This window comes from Trichoderma atroviride, chromosome 3 (assembly GCF_020647795.1).
Source record: "Trichoderma atroviride chromosome 3, complete sequence".
In the NCBI taxonomy this organism is placed as follows: domain Eukaryota; kingdom Fungi; phylum Ascomycota; class Sordariomycetes; order Hypocreales; family Hypocreaceae; genus Trichoderma; species Trichoderma atroviride.
Window position 1 is genome coordinate 3,638,748 of NC_089402.1, and position 18,967 is coordinate 3,657,714.

The 18,967-nt window shown below is 48.5% G+C and overlaps 7 protein-coding genes across 7 annotated transcripts; 2 read left to right on the forward strand and 5 right to left on the reverse strand.

Moving 5' to 3' along the window:
* Positions 1-2,732: 2,732 nt before the first annotated feature.
* TrAtP1_006468 (uncharacterized protein) lies at positions 2,733-5,020 on the forward strand (the record flags this gene model as incomplete). Its single annotated transcript, XM_066113139.1, has 3 exons — positions 2,733-2,881; positions 2,965-4,781; positions 4,848-5,020. The coding sequence occupies 3 exons, from the start codon at positions 2,733-2,735 to the stop codon at positions 5,018-5,020; spliced, it is 2,139 nt and encodes a 712-aa protein (XP_065969225.1).
* A 120-nt stretch (positions 5,021-5,140) lies between these two features.
* On the reverse strand, positions 5,141-6,439 carry TrAtP1_006469 (uncharacterized protein). The gene is made up of 5 exons (XM_014083059.2): positions 6,276-6,439; positions 6,148-6,173; positions 5,903-6,048; positions 5,693-5,830; positions 5,141-5,631 (listed from the first exon to the last, which is right to left on the reverse strand). Exons 1-5 carry the CDS (start codon positions 6,311-6,313, stop codon positions 5,431-5,433), a joined length of 549 nt encoding a protein of 182 aa, XP_013938534.1. The 5' UTR covers positions 6,314-6,439; the 3' UTR covers positions 5,141-5,430.
* Positions 6,440-6,600: 161 nt separating this feature from the next.
* On the reverse strand, positions 6,601-9,244 carry TrAtP1_006470 (uncharacterized protein). Its single transcript, XM_014083060.2, has 8 exons — positions 8,607-9,244; positions 8,392-8,532; positions 8,099-8,303; positions 8,027-8,039; positions 7,902-7,961; positions 7,282-7,838; positions 7,032-7,209; positions 6,601-6,968 (listed from the first exon to the last, which is right to left on the reverse strand). The coding sequence occupies exons 1-8, from the start codon at positions 8,662-8,664 to the stop codon at positions 6,741-6,743; spliced, it is 1,440 nt and encodes a 479-aa protein (XP_013938535.1). The 5' UTR covers positions 8,665-9,244; the 3' UTR covers positions 6,601-6,740.
* Positions 9,245-9,544: 300 nt separating this feature from the next.
* On the reverse strand, positions 9,545-11,559 carry TrAtP1_006471 (uncharacterized protein). The gene is made up of 6 exons (XM_066113140.1): positions 11,356-11,559; positions 11,063-11,291; positions 10,497-11,008; positions 10,360-10,439; positions 10,087-10,307; positions 9,545-10,030 (listed from the first exon to the last, which is right to left on the reverse strand). The coding sequence occupies exons 1-6, from the start codon at positions 11,423-11,425 to the stop codon at positions 9,718-9,720; spliced, it is 1,425 nt and encodes a 474-aa protein (XP_065969226.1). The 5' UTR covers positions 11,426-11,559; the 3' UTR covers positions 9,545-9,717.
* Positions 11,560-11,946: 387 nt separating this feature from the next.
* TrAtP1_006472 (uncharacterized protein) lies at positions 11,947-14,260 on the reverse strand. Its single transcript, XM_066113141.1, has 2 exons — positions 13,832-14,260; positions 11,947-13,773 (listed from the first exon to the last, which is right to left on the reverse strand). The coding sequence occupies exons 1-2, from the start codon at positions 14,102-14,104 to the stop codon at positions 12,232-12,234; spliced, it is 1,815 nt and encodes a 604-aa protein (XP_065969227.1). The 5' UTR covers positions 14,105-14,260; the 3' UTR covers positions 11,947-12,231.
* Positions 14,261-14,345: 85 nt separating this feature from the next.
* On the forward strand, positions 14,346-16,326 carry TrAtP1_006473 (uncharacterized protein). Its single transcript, XM_014083063.2, has 4 exons — positions 14,346-14,987; positions 15,065-15,173; positions 15,254-15,584; positions 15,651-16,326. Exons 1-4 carry the CDS (start codon positions 14,824-14,826, stop codon positions 16,241-16,243), a joined length of 1,197 nt encoding a protein of 398 aa, XP_013938538.1. The 5' UTR covers positions 14,346-14,823; the 3' UTR covers positions 16,244-16,326.
* Positions 16,305-17,257, reverse strand: TrAtP1_006474 (uncharacterized protein). The gene is made up of 2 exons (XM_014083064.2): positions 17,159-17,257; positions 16,305-17,093 (listed from the first exon to the last, which is right to left on the reverse strand). The coding sequence occupies exons 1-2, from the start codon at positions 17,184-17,186 to the stop codon at positions 16,366-16,368; spliced, it is 756 nt and encodes a 251-aa protein (XP_013938539.2). The 5' UTR covers positions 17,187-17,257; the 3' UTR covers positions 16,305-16,365.
* Between the last annotated feature and the right edge of the window lie 1,710 nt (positions 17,258-18,967).

Consider the following 18,967-nt stretch of genomic DNA (forward strand, 5'->3'; position numbering starts at 1 on the left):
GGGCTGTCTTTTCTGAGAGTCAAGTACGGCGTTATTCTCACAATAATAGTATCCCCCAGAGGACAAATATCTACACATTCCTCTGTGATGTACCATTTTTCTTGAAGATGTTGATCATAATTACTATAAACTCTCTAAGCCAGTAAACCGGAAACAATTTAGGTGCACATGGAAGGCATACAAGCCCAGCTGGCTCCCATGCTATATATGGGTAAAAATGAATGTTGAGCTTCAACTAGGGAGGGCAAAGATACTAGCTAGTCCCAAGTACGTACAAACATATCTTACTAGAGAGAAGATGAATATTGTCGTCCTATACCCCATCCGCGACTTTACAAGAAAGACTCCTTTGCCCGATCTCAGCGACGCAACGCGAATCTTTAAGCAGGAGCTAGCTTAAGTTGGGCGGATCTTTGTCTAGGGACTTATAGTTTATTGTTGTTGGGTAGCAGTTTAACAATTCCCGCGGTATAAGAACCTTGGAAGAATGACTGCTGCCAGTTTCTTATTTTACATATAAAATTGCGAGATGCAAAGTCTGGGTTGGGCAGAACTAGGTACATGTACCCATCTATCTGCGTTGGTTTCTGTTTAGTAGGTGCCAGTGGAGGGTGGAGGACTCGATTGTAGGCGGATGACACTAAAGAGCGCCGAGCCAGGAAGTCAAAGTTGAACTTGATTACGTTACAAGTACAGCACAGCTTACTACTTCTCCGAGCACAAGACTCATAATTAATGTCGGCAAACTCGTATTTCACCAGCAGAGGACTATGGCGAGAATCTAGAATCAACCAGGTTGATTTCCCGATGGCGCGTGCCGAGGAGGTTTGTAATAATCCAATAATTACAAACACCTACCTAATTGAGCAACATCGTCGCTAATAGCTTGGCCTCCAGATGTGATTATTCCTTCTGCTACCATGCACTCGTATAGCACCGTAAGATGACAGAAATCACACGGGGTCATGTCGAAAGGCTTTCCTGTCAATCGATCAATGCAATAACAAAAAAAGGGAAAAAGAAGAGGAAAAAGAATAGGCTGAAACTCTTTGGAAATGTCCGCCGTTCCGCCAATTTGCTGCCATCAGTCCGGTTGGATCCCGAAAGGCAATCGAGCCGTTCCACAGAATTAGAGCGGGCTAGCCCCCTGCGTTTCTACTACGCAAGACCCAAACGACAGTAACGGTAATAAGCTTAGGATACCGTCTTTACTTGTAAGCATAAATAATAAATAGCTCTGGTTCGGCTATTGTTGTTTACTATACCCAGGCCGAGAAAGGAAGCTGAGCTGAAAAGGACCGGAAGCTTTGCAGCCCACAGGTCAGGGTTCCTTGACAACCCGCGTTGCTCTGCTACCTACAAGTACTTACTTGTAATATGGGCTGCTATTTTACGGGTCACTCGCAATCTAACGATAGGTAGTCGAGGGCGCAGGTGCTGCATTAGTGACCAGCCACGTACCTGTGCTGGCTCGTGCCGAATCCTACTGTAAATAGGCACATGTAGTAACATAACTTTATTCTGATGCTTACCTCCTAAGCTACACTGTTGGGTTTCCACCAATGACAGGGCCATGTCCCTAGGTTACTTGATTAGGAGTTTTCCCTAGTTGTCTCTTAGCCTCACACGCTTGTATAAGTATCAGTAATGTCCGCTGTTCCCCGTCCGAGTATGAGTCCTGTGATCCACTGGCGGCCAATGATGGCTTGGCAAAAGCCCGTCATGAACGCATCTTACCAACAAACGGGCGGTCGACAGCACACCGGTCTGTTTGCTGGGCCTAGATGGATAATCTATGTGACTTGATTATGCAGACGCTTGCAATATCAGCACTTTATTTTGTATACCATGTGCTTGTATTGGACGATACAGGCAGTATGTCATCGCGTGCTCATCCCGCCTTGCCTCAACGTAAATAGAGCGTTGCACTGCTATATGTGGAGAGCTTTACTCGGCAGGGATCGGAGACTTCAAGGGTTCTAAAATGGAAACTTCAAGCCAGCCCTTTTAGGAGAGCACCTGGAGGAGCTTCTGATGTTTGACGCCCAGCATCTGTTGTAAGTGGGATTTGCAGCTACCCGACTTCCACAAAATCTCTAGCATGGGTTGGAAATCTCACCCCCATTACGATCTCACTGCTGCTAGCAGCATGTTTAACCTTCCTGATGCTGGCCTTGGTGGAGTGGATGCATTAACGACTAGTAGCGCTATGCTGGTTGCAATTGGATGTTCGGGACGGTGGCTTGCTCGACCCCTGATATCCCAAGCTTTCACTATTCCTTCTGGAGAAATTCTAGCCGTATGCTTTACTACTTCTTTGTACAGCAATGTAGGAGTATCTATCTAGATCCGGGCCGAATGGAGAGTAGGCCTGGGAACCTGTAACTCGAAGCTGTGGGTTGACTAGTTGACTAAACACAAAACAAGATACTAGGTATTCTAGTCACAGGTATTTCGGAGCTTTCCACCGACAAGGGGGACATGCTCCAGGAGGTATAAAGGACCGCGTGCCTCGCTATCTGATCTACGGCTCCCTTGCTGGCCGTCTCTTTCTTATCCCAAAGCGGCGGGCCTCTAATCTCGACGCTGTAGATCATTGATCGGCAACATGTTGAAGCTCACAGCGCTTGTTGCGCTCCTGCTGGGCGCGGCGTCTGCAACGCCAACCCTCAGCCCCCCCTGCTGAAGATGAAGGCCTTGCCAAGCGCGCTACCAGCTTCTATTATCCCAACATGGATCATACTGGCGCGCCTCGTGGCTTCGCTCCTGACCTTGATGGCAACTTCAACTATCAAGTGTACCAGACAGTCAACCCGGGAGATGGAGGTTCTCTTCAGCGTGCCATCACTAGTGATGGCAGTGGCTCTCGCCACCAGAAGTGGTTCGCATCACAGCCTAGAGTAAGATTCTTCTCTCTAATGAAAAGTAAAGGCACACTGGATGGCTAACAAAGTCGACAACTAGGTGGTGTATATCCCCCCCTGGAACATATACTATTTCCAAGACGATATACCTCAACACTGATACAGTGTTGATGGGCGATCCTACAAACCCTCCCATCATCAAGGCCGCTGCTGGCTTCTCTGGTGATCAAACTCTCATCAGTGGTCAAGACCCTGGCACTGGCGAAAATGGAGAGCTTTCCTTTGCAGTGAGTCTCAAGAACTTGGTTCTTGATACGACGGCTATTCCCGGTGGCAACACATTCACTGCCCTCTGGTGGGGTGTTGCTCAAGCTGCTTCTCTTCAGAACGTCAAGATTACCATGGCGTCTTCTCAGAATGGTAACGGACATTCTGGTATTGTCATGGGTAGAGGCTCAACCCTTGGTGTTGCCGATGTTCGCATTGAGCGCGGTCAGAACGGAATTTGGATCCCTGCCCACCAGCAGGCTGCCTTCCACAACATCTACTTCTTCCAGAACACCGTTGCCGTGCTCATCAGCGGTGGTAGCACCTTTAGCTTCTTCTCCCCTACCTTTGACACCTGTGGGACTGGCATCAGCGTCACTGGCGGCTCTCCTTGGGTTGCTCTTATTGATGGCAAGTCTGTCAACTCTGGCGTGACTTTCTCGACGACTGTTTTCCCTTCGTTTGTCATTGAGAACTTGACCAAAGATACCAGCACCCCTATTGTCGTTCTTCGGGGTACTACTGCCTTGGCTGCTACCAGCCACGTCAATACCTACTCCTACGCCAATACAGTTGGTGGAAACCCCGTCTATGGCCCGGTCCAGTCCACCAACCAGCGTCCTTCTGCTCTCGCCCCTGGCGGTAACTATCCATATGTTGCTCCTCCCAACTTTGCCAGCAACTCTGTTTCGGATTTCATCAACGTCAAGGATACCAACCAGAACGGCGGCCGCAAAGTTCTTGGTGATAACACTATTGATGAATCTGCCACTCTCAATGCCATCTTGCAACTTGCCGCCGACCAAAACAAGATTGCCTACTTCCCCTTTGGCAAGTACCGTGTCGACTCAACGCTCTTTATCCCCCCCAACTCGCGCATCGTCGGTGAGGGTTGGGCTACTATTACCGGTAACGGCAACTTCTTCAAGAACGAGAACAGCCCTCAGCCAGTCGTCTCGGTTGGTCGTTCTGGCGATGTTGGCGTTGCTCAGATTCAAGACATGCGATTCACAGTCAACGATGTCCTCCCAGGAGCCATTATCGTTCAGTTCAACATGGCTGGTAACAAGCCTGGAGACGTGGCCCTGTGGAACAGTCTGGTCACAGTAGGTGGAACCAGAGGCGCTTCTGCCTTGGCCAACGCCTGTACGAGCACATCAAACCAGTGCAAGGGGGCCTACTTGGGAATTCACTTCACCAAGAACTCGTCTGCGTATGTCCAGAATGTCTGGAACTGGGTTGCGGACCACATTGGCGAGGACTTTGGCGGCGGAACTTCTATTGCAGGAAAGGGAGGTGTTTTGGTGGAAAGCACCAAGGCAACTTGGCTGTACGCCTTGGGAAGTGAGCATTGGTGGCTGTACCAGCTCAACTTGCACAACGCCAACAATGTTGTGGTCTCTCTGCTCCAATCCGAGACCAACTACGACCAGGGTGCCAACACTCCGCAGATCCCCCCTGCACCCTGGGTAGCCAACGTCAACACTTTTGGAGACCCAGACTTCTCGTGGTGCGATGGAAACAAAAAGGTCTGCAGAATGGGCTACGCCAACTTCATTAACGGAGGATCCAACATTTATACGTATGCCTCTGCCTCGTGGACTTTCTTCAGCGGCCCTGGCCAGGGATGCAACGACTTTTCATGTCAAGGTAAGTTGTGCTGCAATCTATTATTCCGCACTCGGTTGAACTGCCATCACTAACAGAATGATACAGAATCCGTACACTGGGTTGCTAACACTCCCTCCAACCTCCAGGCCTTTGGACTGTGTTCCAGAGGCGCTACAAACACCTTGAGAGCAGGAAATGGCCAGTTGATCAACACCCAAAATGGCTTCACTGGTTCTTGGGGTGGAAATGGTGGCGATGTTGGTCGCTACACTCCCTAAAGTTTTAATATTGCGTGCATTAGACAATGTGCCTCGGTAAAGTAAGAAAAAGGCTCTATGCCTTGTATATAAACAATTAGTGTAGATATAAATATACGTCAAGTATATGCCTATAAAATGGTACGGGTCATGGAATCACCGGGCAGCTACAGCTTTAACTTGCATTCTCAAGGAACGGTTACTCTTGGCTCGCCGTCAAGATTGCGATTCGTAATGGACTCGAGAGATGATTGAGTGAAAAGATGATGAGGAGACAAATGACGATAAAAGATTGTATAATACCAATGGTGCCTAGTAAGAAGTGCTGTTATGATGGATAAACAGTCTCCTCATGATCTCCTTGTACTGACGGATTGAGCAGCAAGCTTCTCAAAGAAATCAATTGCTTCTTATTTCCAGCAGAAAATGATCTACATCTCACCGCACTGGGCGATGGTAACATCCATATTTGGCACATCCTTTCCTCGGTAGCCCGTCTTCGTCGCCTCCATCTTCTTCACAACATCCATACCGTCGACAACCTTTCCAAAGACGACATGCTTGCCGTCCAGGAAGGGCGTGGGAACTGTGGTGATGAAGAACTGGGAGCCGTTGGAGTTGGGACCAGCATTCTGGATATAGTATCAGCGAAAGAGCCAAACACGAATCTGGATGGGGGGGTTTGAGACTTGCCGCCATTGACAAGAGGCCGGGCTGTTCGTGCTTCAGGTTGAAGTTCTCGTCATCGAATGACTTGTAGCCCCAGATACAGGTAGACCCAGTTCCATCGCCTTTCAGGAAATCTCCACCTTGGCACATGAAGTTGGGGATCTGAAGAGAAGACAAGAGTCAGAATTTGGGCGCCCGCGGCTAAGCAGAGTAAAGAAGTGAGAGAAGACTTACGATTCTGTGGAATTTAGATCCTTTGTATCCCTGGGGACGGCCGCCAGCGTCTTTGGATTCGCCGGTGCAGAATTGTCGAAAGTTCTCTGCGGTTTTGGGCACGACGTCTTTGAAGAGCTCAAAGGTGATGCGGCCGAGGGGTTCGCCTGCATGCATGAAGCAGTCTGTTAGCGGCTGCAGGCAATTCTCATGATGTTTTCGTGCTTCACGCTCAGCCGATCGTGGCCATCAGCGATTTGACGTACCTCCCAGCGTCATGTCAAAGAAGACGCTGGTTCCATCTCAGTTAGCGTTTTGCTTTCAAGAGTTATACTCGTTGGATTAGAAGTCGCGTTGTTCTATGAGAAATGCAAGGCTGAATAAATACACGTACAGCGGATTGCCCGACTCTGGCAATTGAGTAGGCGGCATTGTAGATGTTGGACCGAAATTGAGGGTCGAATTATAGTATGGCAATCAATCTTTCAAAAAAAATATTGCGACTATGCTCTTCAAATCGCTGCTTGGCGCTGTATGAGTGATCTTCGTTATTGGGTTGTTATGAGTAAAGAAGAGAATCTCATCAAAGGTTTGGCGAAGCGCACTGTGATGAAAACGGTGAAATAAACCCCACTAAGCCATGTTGTGCCAATACTTTTACGCTCAAACGTCTCTTCGCAGCATATAATTCTACATGGACGGAAAAATGATCATAATTATAATGGTTTACTAGAATTTATTTTAGAATATTCATGTCTATATTCTTTTCATCGACGATGCTCTGCGGCTGAACCCTCATATCGGCCGCAATCTGTTATTGGCACTGTATGGAGCCATACGTAAACCGTCGCTAGAGCTTCTAAATCTCGGGAATCACAGCCTCATCTGCAGACACTCCAGCCTTCCATCTAAACGTAGAGGCAACGTGCTCAGGAGGAGGCCCAGACTGGCCAGGCTTGCGGTAGAAATTCTCGCGATAAGTGCCAGCAGGAACGGCATAGTCGTCCCAGAAGAGCCCGCGCTTCTTGAGCTCAGGCAGCAAAAGCTCGACAATGTCTTTGAAAGACTGAGGGAAGAGGGTGTAGGCCTGCACGATGACGAGTCAGTAAGATGTGAGAATCCCGCTTTTCAACTGTTATGATGCACTGACAAAGTTGAAGCCGTCAATGTCGGCCTCGTTGACCCAAGTCTCGAGTCCATCGGCAACCTGTGAAGGCGTGCCGACGAGAGCAGGGCCATTGCCGCCTATGCTGACGTGCTCAGCAATGGTATGTTTGGTCCATTTGGAGGTTCCCGGAGAGAATCTGGCGTAGCCTTCAACGGTGGATCTGTTGGAGTCTTAGTATCGGAACTTGTCGAGCAAGAAGAGGGTGGATGCAAGTAGAACCAGAGTCACTCACTTCACCGCATTGCTCTCAACCTCTCGCAGCTCTTCATCATCACCATACTTGCTGAGATCCATGCCGGTCCAGCCTCCAAAGAGAGCAAGTGCTCCTTCGTGTGAAGCATACTGCTTATAGTCTGCCAGCTTGGCCTGGGCCTCTTCCTCAGTCTTGCCGAGGATAGGGCAAACAAGTGCCAGGACCTTGATGTTGCTGGGATCGCGGCCAAACTGTGTTTTGGCCAGCTCTCTGATATCTGCGATGCTCTTGGCGCACACCTGCGGCGCGTGGGCAGAGACAAAGATAACCTCGGCATGCTGGGCAGCAAACACCTTGCCAGCCCGAGAAGTGCCAGCCTGGATCAACAGGGGCGTTCTCTGGGGGCTAGGCGAGCAGATGTGAGGGCCGGGGACTGTGAAGAACTTGCCGTTGTGATTGATCTTACGAACGCGGTCAGGATTGGTATAAACACCCGTCTCTTTGTTGAGTTCAATAGCGTCATCTCTCCATGACGACTCAAACAGCTTATACATCACTTTGATGTATTCTTCCGCTTGAGCGTATCGGTCATCGTGCTATGACTGAGTCAGCATATATCGATACTGCAGCCTTGCATTAGTTATTGCGACATTACAGACCTGGGGTTGCTGGGCTAGGCCCATGTTCTTAGCTGCAGAGTCCAGGTAGCTGGTGACGATCTACAGTTACCGTTAGCATGCCCCTGGTCGACTGCATGGCGTCAGGTCAGATCCCCTAAACTTACGTTCCATCCAATTCTGTCAAGGCTGTCAGCTGCATATCCCATGGCTTATGTCACCTCGAAAGAGAGTCTTACCGTCCATTGCTGAGGTGATCAAGGGTGGAAAGTCTTCGAGCCAAGTGGTAGGGTTGCTCATAAGTCGTTGAGACAGTGACACCGAAACCGATGCTCTTTGTCACTGCGGCCATGGCAGAGATGATAGCAAGGGGCTCATGTACAGGCCATTGGGCACCGGAGATGATGGCCGGATCCAGCGAGCCGGAATAGACATCATAACCACCTACATGGCGGTACCAGGTTAGAACGTCTACGATATACTTCCGATCTCCCGGCATGAGATTGGCCTCGATTCAGCTGGTAAACCTTACCCAACACATCGGCAATGAAGATCCCGTGGAACTTGGCCTCTTCGAGAAGTTTGGCCAACTCTGTCCAATGATCAATCTGATTGAACCGTGAAGACTGGTCGTCAGGATGGCGCCAGAGTCCGGGAGACTGGTGACCACTGCCTGCAGCCCACCAATTGCGGCAGTCAGTGCTCTGCAATATCAGCAAGGGGTAGAGTAGGTATTATTGAACGCACACATCTCTACAAAGGCATTGAGCACCAAGCTCTTCTTTTTTCCGGTTTGTGAACTCATGGCTGCAAAATGGTGTATGTCCTCAAACAGATGGTGTGCTTGATTGTTCTGTGGTTGTTATTCGAGAGAGACACTTATTGCAGCAGTTTACACGCATGCCATCTCATACTGCTTAGTTATATTGCCGCGATATCATACACATTCTAAACAGCCCTCCAAATCACATGTCCGATCTTCGGTCTCTTCGTGTGCGGCGGCCACGCCCGTGTAAGAGCCAAGCCGTCGATATGATGATGCAATTCGAGTGAGACAATCACGCAAGACGGCCCCTCTCACCCCAAGCGTTGATCTCGCATGACTGCGGTTCTGGGTAAATACGGCAAGATTGGCCAGATGCGCCTATCAGACTGTAGCTCTCCAAACAGCTTCCCCCAGATTACCCTTTCTGGCGATGCGTGGCCGTGGAGACGAGCTCTGAGCTTCTTGAAAATCACGTCAGCGCGGGTGGGGATACCGCCATTGAGCGACAACCTTTAAAAGCGGCCACAGCTTGGGAACGAAGCACGCTAGAGGTAGGTAGCGATGCTAATGTAGAGTAAGCTTGATTAAACGTAGCAAAACCCATAATTATTTCGAGACTTGCTTCGTTGAAAATGCGTATATTTTGCTGAAATGGGAATAAGACGGCGGCGCAAGGCTAGATAGCCGCGGGGAGTCCACATGCGGGCATTATACGTTCTTGACCAATACCCGAGAAAGCACCAGTCCAATCAATATCCTGAACTGCAGAGGCTTTTACATCCCTATCTCGGCCAAATCTCCTCTTGGCTTGGTGAGATGGGCTGATGCAGCCGGCAGAGGTGAAAATGGGTCTTGTACAATGGAAGAGGACAGAGATATTTCCGTATTAGGCAATGTTTTGAGATGCACATGCTACGTTCGCTTGAAAATTGGCTAGACGGTTGTTTGTTTATGACTGTCTTTATCGCTTGAATCTGTTCATATTAATTTTATGGCTAGAGTAATGTCATTAGATAGTATAGAATGGTGGCGGGTAGAGAATAGTAAGAGAAATTATGTATGTATTGGAGGTAGATATATGTCGAGTTTATCTTACGCCTCATGAGCCTTTGATGGCGCAACAGTCTCCTCTGTAGCCAAAACCTCTGGCGACTCATCTGATCCTCTCGACTCTCGATCCCACTGTCCCTCCTTGCTGCCAATGTGTCGCACCACCAGCCATGCTGGGAGAATGGCAATTGCCCACAGGATAAAATTCATGTAAATTCCGCCGACTTGCGCAAATACCGTCAAGGAGGTTAAGCCATAACTGACGGCCTGCCAAGCAGACTCGGTACCTCGTAGCAGGGCTGCATATCGGATAACTTCGCCCTGGTCCTTGGCCAAGTGGGTGACGATGAAGTAGCTAAATGGGCGTTAGTTATAAGTCAGGAAACGAAAAAATCGTGGAATCTGTCTTACAGAAAGAGGTAATTGATCTGGAATCCAAAGGTGAGGAAGATGTAAACACCGAAACCTGATCCAAAGCCAGAATCTTCCCAGTCATACGTAGGCAGAGTACGCCTATATCGTGTGGAAATCACTGTGGCCCAAATCCACCATGCGCCCTGGGTTACAACAATGAACCAGAAGGTGTATCTGGCGCGAATCTTTAATGGCACCTTGGTACGATCGAGGAACCACTATATCGAGATCTGTTAGCTGGATTCCTATTGCGACAACAGTTTGACCTACGCCAGTGAGATTTCCAATTATGACAGCAACAATGCCGCCCAGGAATGAGCCGAGTGCTCGGGCTCTGACGGAGAACCATACTAGAATGATAGAGTCAGTGAGCGAGCAGATGGCAGGGTCAGCATGAGAGGCCTTACGAGAAAGATAGGTGAAATAAACAGCTTCCGAAAACACGGCCTGTCCAATCCAGAGGACGATCAAGAGAAAATGAGGCTTCATGAATGCCTTGGCTGTTGCCTTAATCTCGTACCAGGGGTTTTCTACAATAGCCAGCTGGACCTTTTTGCCATCCTGGCGCTGTACATGCTGGGGCCTGTTGAGCAAAAGAGCAATCAGAGCTCCAGCGGCTTGAATCGTGATGAAAATGATGTAGACGGTATAAGACACTTTGCCTGCCTGGTTCCTGTCGATATCCAAGCTGAGGTTAATAGCACCGCCGATGATTTGCCCCATGACACGGAAAGTTAACCACCAGCCCAGAGACTTTCCACGATTCCAAGGTTCTGGGTAGGCAATGGCAATGGCGGCTTCTACAGCCCAAAAGGTTCCGGCAGATATGCCACACAAGGCAGCGCCTAGAATAACGAGCCAGGTGGTACCGAACCTGTTGTTCGTGTAAAGGCCAGCCGCATATGGGGCGTAGCCCATTCTGCACAACTTCTCAGCATATAGACAACTACTTAAAGATGGAATATAAACTCACGTTCCAAAAACTAGAGCGCCCTTGACTCCAATATAGCGAATTATGATGCTTGAGAAGTAGCAGGACACGACCATGAGGCAGAATGTCAATGCATTAGCCGCGTTTACGAGCTGCGGTGACTGACTTCCACCAGCTCCCAGAGAGTTCATGGCTCCCCAAATGCCTGGTGCTGCCAAATTGCAGAAACCGAGGACGGTCATGTTGTAAAACGTTGATCGATACCATTTTACTGTAATAAAAGGTGTGATTAGCTTTCAAGCTCTGTCATTTGAAGCTCTCATAATGGCTTTTACCTGGATGCCGCTGCTCTTTGGGCAGCGGTGCCACATCAGAAGAGGCAAAATGGTCTTCTTTATCCGACATTGCGAATTATTCTGCTCTTTAACAAATGTAATGAGGGATACTAGGAAGCACCAAAAAAACGAGACACCGCACTCTTGAAAACAAGTCTTCAATCTCGGGCATCTTCCTCAATATCAATCAATTCCCAAATCAGGATCCATCGCCAACGCCAGCTCCTCGCTATTCCAAAAGGGTTTAATCCGCCGGTACTTGAACTCCCGCATCGTCTCTTGTTCAATCCGCGGACTGATTGCGACATCGGGTCTATGGCTATCGATAGACTGGGTCCAAGGCGCTTCTTGCGAAACGCATGCTTGCCAGCACGCCATCGCGGAGGGGTTTGGATGGTGAAGACGGTTGATTTGGACTAAAAATTCAGATAACGAGTAATAAAGACATCATTAAAGTTTACGTATCAAATGAAATAACTTAGAGGTACGCGTAATGAAATAGAGGTGAAGCTACATGTATTCTATCGATCTGTACTAATATCACCGCCTGAGCACTTTGTAGTTTGTAGCTTCGTTTATTCATTTTACTAGTATATACGTAAGAGTCTCTTGATGATTCACATGCATCAATTTCATGTGTAGTAGATCTGTAACAGATACACTAATGCCAAGTTGAGAAGGGGATCTTTATCCACACATTCCACATACCGAGATAGGCGCCGCCGCCAGGGTGGGAGGAGAGGATACCTTTCCCCCAGCATGTAAGCATCGGCTAAAAGCCACAAAGATCTAGACTTCATGAAACAAAATTTGGACTAATGCTACCTATAATCTCTCGCCTGTGGAGGCTTCTTTTCCCAATCTGATGCTCGTAGCCTACGGGATGACCCACCAGTTCTCGTGAACGCTTCGCAAGTCAGCCTCTTCGGCGCTGAGATACGGAGTAACGTCTAGTTTTGGATCGGTCTCGACATAGGTGCTTCCATTGCCGAAATACCACGCAAAACGGTTGCCCGACTCGGAGAGATATTCGTACTCCCAGTCTTCCCACCGTGGATCCCTCTGGACGACTGTCAGGTGTGAAGCGCTGCCGGGCCAGAGGCCGTGGATTCGGCCGCCTGGAACGCCGCCATTGTACCATGAACTGCAGTTCTCGGAGAGTACAGTGGTCTCGAAGAAGGCGTCGTTATAGGCCGTAAAGTCATCGGCAGCTTGTCTAGAAGGAGAAATGGTTTTGATACCTTCGCGGCTGATCTTGCGGAGGATCTTGGCGAAGAAGGTGATTTGGTTCTCCAAGTTATGCGGCACGGTACCTGATCTCCCCGAGGCATTCGGACCGTGGATGAATAGAAGATTTTTGAAACCTGGTGAGGCGACTCCCAGATATGAATAAGGGAAGCCATAGGTGCCCGAATGGCTCCAGTCGTAGCTCAGATTGGCACCTCCTGCACGAATGGGAAAAGGGGGCGCCATGTCAGAATTGGCTCCTGTGGCGCAGAAGATGGCATCGACATCTCGAGTCTTGCCATCTACTGTCTCGATACCCGTCTCGGTGAATCTCTTGATATGGGTCTGGATGTACTCGACATGAGGCTGCGTGAGAGCTTCAAAATATCCCGGCCCAGGGGTGAGTCGACGGCAGTGGGGAGAAAAGTCGGGAATGATTCTGTCAAACAGCTCTGGTTTATCAGCTAGCCGCGTCTTTGCCAGCTGTGTGAATATCTCTTTTGCCTGATCATTGACCTCTGAGCCTTTCAGCCAGCCCTTGAATCCTCTGAAATATTGTTGCTCAATCTCCTTGCGGTACTTCAAGTAAGTTTCTGGGTCGTCCTTGAACGAATCACGGAGCTCTTGAGGGATAGTCTTGGGCTCAATAGACGTCTCGTGGCCGGCAAATGACGCTGCCACCCATGTCTTGTTTCTGGCGTAGTGATCTAAGCGCTCGACACGCTTCTGGATATTAGCAACGAGCTGAAGACCACTGGCTCCGTTGCCGATGACGGCGACCTTTTTGCCGGTGACATCAAATGTCGGGTCCCAGTTTGAAGTATGTCGCAAGAGGCCCTTGTAATCCTTGATGCCAGGATAGTTTGGGAGTTTCCAGGCATTAAATCTTCCAATTGCCGTGAGCACAAAATCAGCCTTTTCAACTCGTGAAGTGTCTGATTTTAGATCATGTACGTTGATCAGCCACTGGGATGTAGTCGGATCCCAGTCCAAGCCATCGACCCTCTGAGACAGTTTCAGATACTTGTACACGTCATGCTTTCTGGACAATCCTTTCCAATACTCCAGAATCTCAGGGCCTTGGGCGAACTCTTCGGTCCACTGTGTGTTTGGATCAAAAGTTGATTGGTACGCATGAGCGGGCACATCACATCGCACTCCGGGATATATGTTTTCAAACCAAGTACCACCCTAAACAGCATATTAACATTAAATCTTGTCCATTTGACACCTCAGTGTTGTCACCTACGACTTCTGCATTCTTCTCATATATTGTGAGTTTGATGCCTGGAACCTTTGCTGGGAGCAGGATACCCGCCAATACACCTGCAATACCGGCTCCGATGACGACGACATTCAGTTCCCTGGGCTGGTCTATGAAGCGATTCACAAGACTAATCTTGGGCACTTCATACGGCTTCGGAACAGCAGGTGGGATGGCAGTCTCGGTCACTGTCGGGCCAGGCTTTGGGGAGCCTTGCACGGTGGCCGGGGGAGTAGGCAGATCAGCAACGGTAGCCATCACGAGCCGGATCTTATCTCGTCTCGTTTAAGCTTTCAAATTAAGCGTTTAAGAAGGGAAAAGGCCGATCAGGATTAGGACGGAAAAGAAAATATCCTGCGGGCGCCGCTGAATTATCCGTCCAAGGCCCGTTCTAGCTTCAGGAGTGCGTGTAAGTCAAGGTTCAGGTAATCCATCAAAAGAGAAAAAGCAGATCCAGCAGCTAATAAACTACGCACGGCGGCTACTCTTTTCTCACAAAACTACCTATTTCGCATCCATCTTCAATAATTTGCAATCGTGCTAATCGCAGGCGTTGATGCTGCGACCTGCAGTTGAGTGGGCTCTGAAACGCCGCCGTTGGAGATGAGCCATGTTTGTGAGCAATCACGCAATCCTCCCCGTAAACCAGCCCCTCGCCAGTGATACCCTCGCAGCATTAGCGACGACGTCAGCGCGATGCAGCCAGATCAGATGCCTCCGAAAACGGCATTATCGGGACTACGACGGTCGCTAACGCATCTAATTGTAATAATATCGGTTGCTTAGCCATCTTTAGTGAAGTTTTGCAGATTGGGGCCGGCTGAAGGAGATGGAGGCGCAAGGCGGCACGATGCTACATCTACACGGTCTTTATTATTCTGACACTTTTATTTGTTTTTTATTTTCCTAAATCTTCGTTTTCTTTCCTTGAAGCTTTCATTCCTATTCTTTCATCGTCGCTATATTCTCGAATCTCCATGGCGGGAAGCTCGGCAAAAGCACAGACTGTGCTGCTTCTCCACGGACCACGACAAGCATATCAGATTACCAATGGTTATGATGTGCCGCTGTTGGTTGAGGATGACGAGACGCTTGTACAGACGTACACGATAGGCCTGAATCCGATAGACTGGAAAGCGCCGTAAGGATTCCATCTTCATTTTCCCACAGGCGCATAGTTTGGGAATTACAAAGCTGATGAACCTGGGTATTATACAGAGACTATAACTTTGGTATCGCAACTCTGCCATATATAGCCGGTCGAGAGCTAGCAGGACGAGTAGCCATCACTCCTAAGAGAAACTCTCGTTTAAAAGAAGGAGACAGAGTACGATACGTCCAAGTTCAAAGGCAACGCTAGGCTACATATAATACGATGAAGCGGATTCTAACAAACCTTCGGCACAGGTACTGGTAATATCAACAGACTATCGCGATCTTAGAAAAGCTGCCTACCAAGAATACGTTGTCTCTTCCGATTTCAATGTCGCAAGAATACCCCCTTCCATCTCATTTCAGCAAGCTGCCGGCCTAGGAGTTGCATTCTCCGCAGCAGCTATTACACTGGGAGTATGTATGGGAATCGACTTTTCCTCTATCCTCGATGGACCAGACTTGTTACAGATCGTGCGCTCTGTTGAGCCGGAGAGTATACCGGAAGATGTGAGAGCAGAATGCCTCCACGGCATAACAGACGACGAGAGAGCTGTTTCAGGAGACTGGGTAGCGGTATGGGGAGGTATGTAAAGTCCTAATTCGCATGAAAAGTTTCCCTTATGAGCTAACAAAAAGATCGCTTATTCAGGATCATCAACATCGGCCAACATAACTGTGCAGCTCGCACGACTAGCAGGCCTCAAAGTCGTCACGATAGTTGACACAGCCAAGCATGGTCTTCGTATATCCGGCTGTTCCGCCCAAAGGCCTGATCTTCTCATCGACAGCCATGACACAGACCGTGCCGTCGATATCATCAACAAAAGTGTTGGTAGCCAACTTCGCTTCGCGCTTGATACTCGTGGGCGAGACTCGGCTACAGTTTTACTCGAGGCCCTTACTCGCCAAAAGAGACTCAACGATGCGCCTCCTTCACCTCCTCAAACTCCGCGCGGATTGAAGACACAAATGTCCCACCTTGTGGGGTTGACAGGATTGCCCAAGGAAACAGCTCCAGAAGGCATCGCTTATCACACTGTTCCTATCAAAGTCTTTCACTCTGTTCCTGCCGTGGGCGAAGCGCTTGTGCTGTGGCTGGAACGACTATTAGAGCAGGGCCTGATCAAGCCGCCACCCATTATAGGGGTGGAGAGTGGCTTTGACGGCGTTAACAAAGGCTTGGATAGAATGAGATCTGGAGAGATTAGCGGAGGAAGACTGGTGGTTGATCTACTGGCCTAGAAAATGTGTGTTTTTCTTCTCTCTGGACTACAGAAGTAACATTACGATAGACGGCTAATATCTAATCAAAAAGCCAATTCATTCATTTACGCTTGCTATTGATGCTATCTGATTTTTTCTGTTTACCATGGCCACTCTGCCCCGTTGATGCTGACCAGCTTTGCTGTATCCGCATCTCGCTTGCCCTGAATGATATCTCGGCAGCTCTCTCCACTTACACTGGGCTCAAGCGCACCCATCTTGCGGCGCTCCTCGGGTGAGTGCGAAAGTGAGGTAGCCACAAACTCGGGATCGTATGCAAAGACCTTGATGCCGTGATCCTTCAGTTCATAGGCATCGCATGCAGCCAGCATGTTGAGCGCGGACTTGCTCATGCGGTACTCGGTCGCTTGGACGGAATAGTACTTGGACTTGGGGTCCAATTTTTCAGCGATTGAGCCCAATCCGCTCGACACGTAGATGACTCGCTTCTCCTTGGTCTCATTCTCAGGCTGCACTATTAGCAAAGGCTTGAATGCCTGGGTGACGGCGAATGGCGCAATGGTGTTGATCTCGAGCGTGTTGCGAAGCCGTGTCATGGCATCAGCGCTTTCGTCAACGACGCCGGCATTGTTGACGAGGAAATCCAGTCGACCGGCCTCTGCCTTGACGATTTCCACGGCTTTGGCGATGGACTCGGGCGAAGAGACTTCCAATTCGAGAACTGAGATGGAGCTGCCCGCACGAGGAGTGATCGTGGCTGCGGCAGCCTTGCCCTTGGCAGCATCACGAGCAGCAAGGAAGACGTGATAGGGAACCGAAGACTCAACGAGAGCCTTGACAATCTCGTAGCCAATGCCACGGTTGGCGCCTTTAATTACACAAGTTAGCCTGGCTCTAGCTTGCCGGGATCGTCCAGATTGAGTGCTTACGCACCGGTGACAAGTACAACACTTGGAGCCATGGTGTTTCAATGTTTTGAGTTTTGGATATAGGTAGTTGCGTCAGAATATGTTTTTTTTTCTCAGATATGTCTCTTATACTAATCACAAGTGGACTTTATTTCCGTCTTTATACTCTTTCTCTCTTTACCCTTCAACGAGCTAACGACTCGCGCAGATACAAGGAAAACCCACCCTGTAAACTGAAACTCAAGCCCGCCTAGCGTCAGAGACATCTCGTCCTCGGACTTAAGCCGTAACCACGGCTTGCCGAGTCCAACAACAATGGGATATCAGCTTTCACAATTAGTCATGTCTATACCCATTGCTATAAGAAACAGACTAGCTTCGGAAATAATCCCGTATACCTCCATACTGCAACCATACTGAAGCGGAGAGGAAAGACGCGAAATACCTTGTTGAGGCGGACTTTCTAAACAGTTCATGATACTTATTGTATACAAAGCGAGACTTTATTAAGCACAGACTAGGTCATTGGGTTCCGCCATGCATGCGGAAGTCGACAGTAGTGCAGCATTTGTAAGCTGAAATGCTACGAAAACGAAACGAGTCGGACGTAACGAGCTAATAAACGCGAGGCGTGAGGGGCCTCTTTGTCCACAATAGTCAAGATAGGAAATTGCTCGAGATCCAAAACGGCGACATCTAATATTGAGAAGAACAAAAGACAAAACAACTGTTAATTGCCGGATATACCTAGGTACCTAGGCTTCTTTCCTTTCGTCTCTTCTTGTGAATTCCTAGAGGTACAAATGTATACATACATAAAGTAGGTGTGTAGGAGTTAATGACCTTCCACAAAGTGTATATATATATAGTCGATAGGTCGCCTTACATGCCATCGCCAGCCGACTATTACCCATTTCATATCTCTGCTAATAGGGTAATTAGGATAGGGCGACGAAAAGAGCATGTGGTCCCTGACGGCATCTCTAATTTGTCCGCTGTCCAAATCCCTGCCGTTTTCTGTTGAAGTCGTCTACGGAACAGTGGCTAATAATACGAAAACAACCACTTCTTCTTCTTCTTGGCTATTTGCTAGAAGCTATAGTTTAGTTTAACTACTCATTAACATCCATGTGAATTTTATTTTTAGCTACAAATACGTGTAGCCGCCTGGAATGCTAGTAAATACCAACATATGTACAATAGCAAAGACGTACCAAATGGGAATCTTGGTATATAAACTAACATGTCAAAAACAATATACACTGTTTCACGATATTAAACGAAGATACTTTTTACAGAAAAAGGCAAGAATGTCACGTGTATTCTTCCAAATAAAGGATTGGGCTCACTACGCTCATCCTTAAAACCCCATCGTCAATACTAACAACTTTATATCCATCTATATCTCCATTGGTATCAAATTCTTCAACATCAATGTTATGGCCAGCTTGTCCAATAGTCTAAATACTTCCACTACTAAAGGTGATCTTACTAACCCGGTAAGAATATACTAGTGGGCGAAAACCTCGACAGACAACATGTAGTGGTGCATAAATCGAGAGTTCGGCTACACTACCATCTCCGTCCACTTCAGTGCGACCAATAGCTTTATTTCTGAAACCTTGGCAAATTCGCGTTTTTTCCCCAACAATTCGAAGCCCAGTTACCATCCAGAGTTCCTCACACGCCTGGTACCAAGGTACATAATTGTCATCGGATGTATTTTCTTCAGATAATGGAGATAATGCCCTTTCGACGTAATTCCGAGAAGGGCTGAACGTGATTGCACTGATAGAATGATCCTTGAATATTACCTTAAGTGCCTCCCGCATTT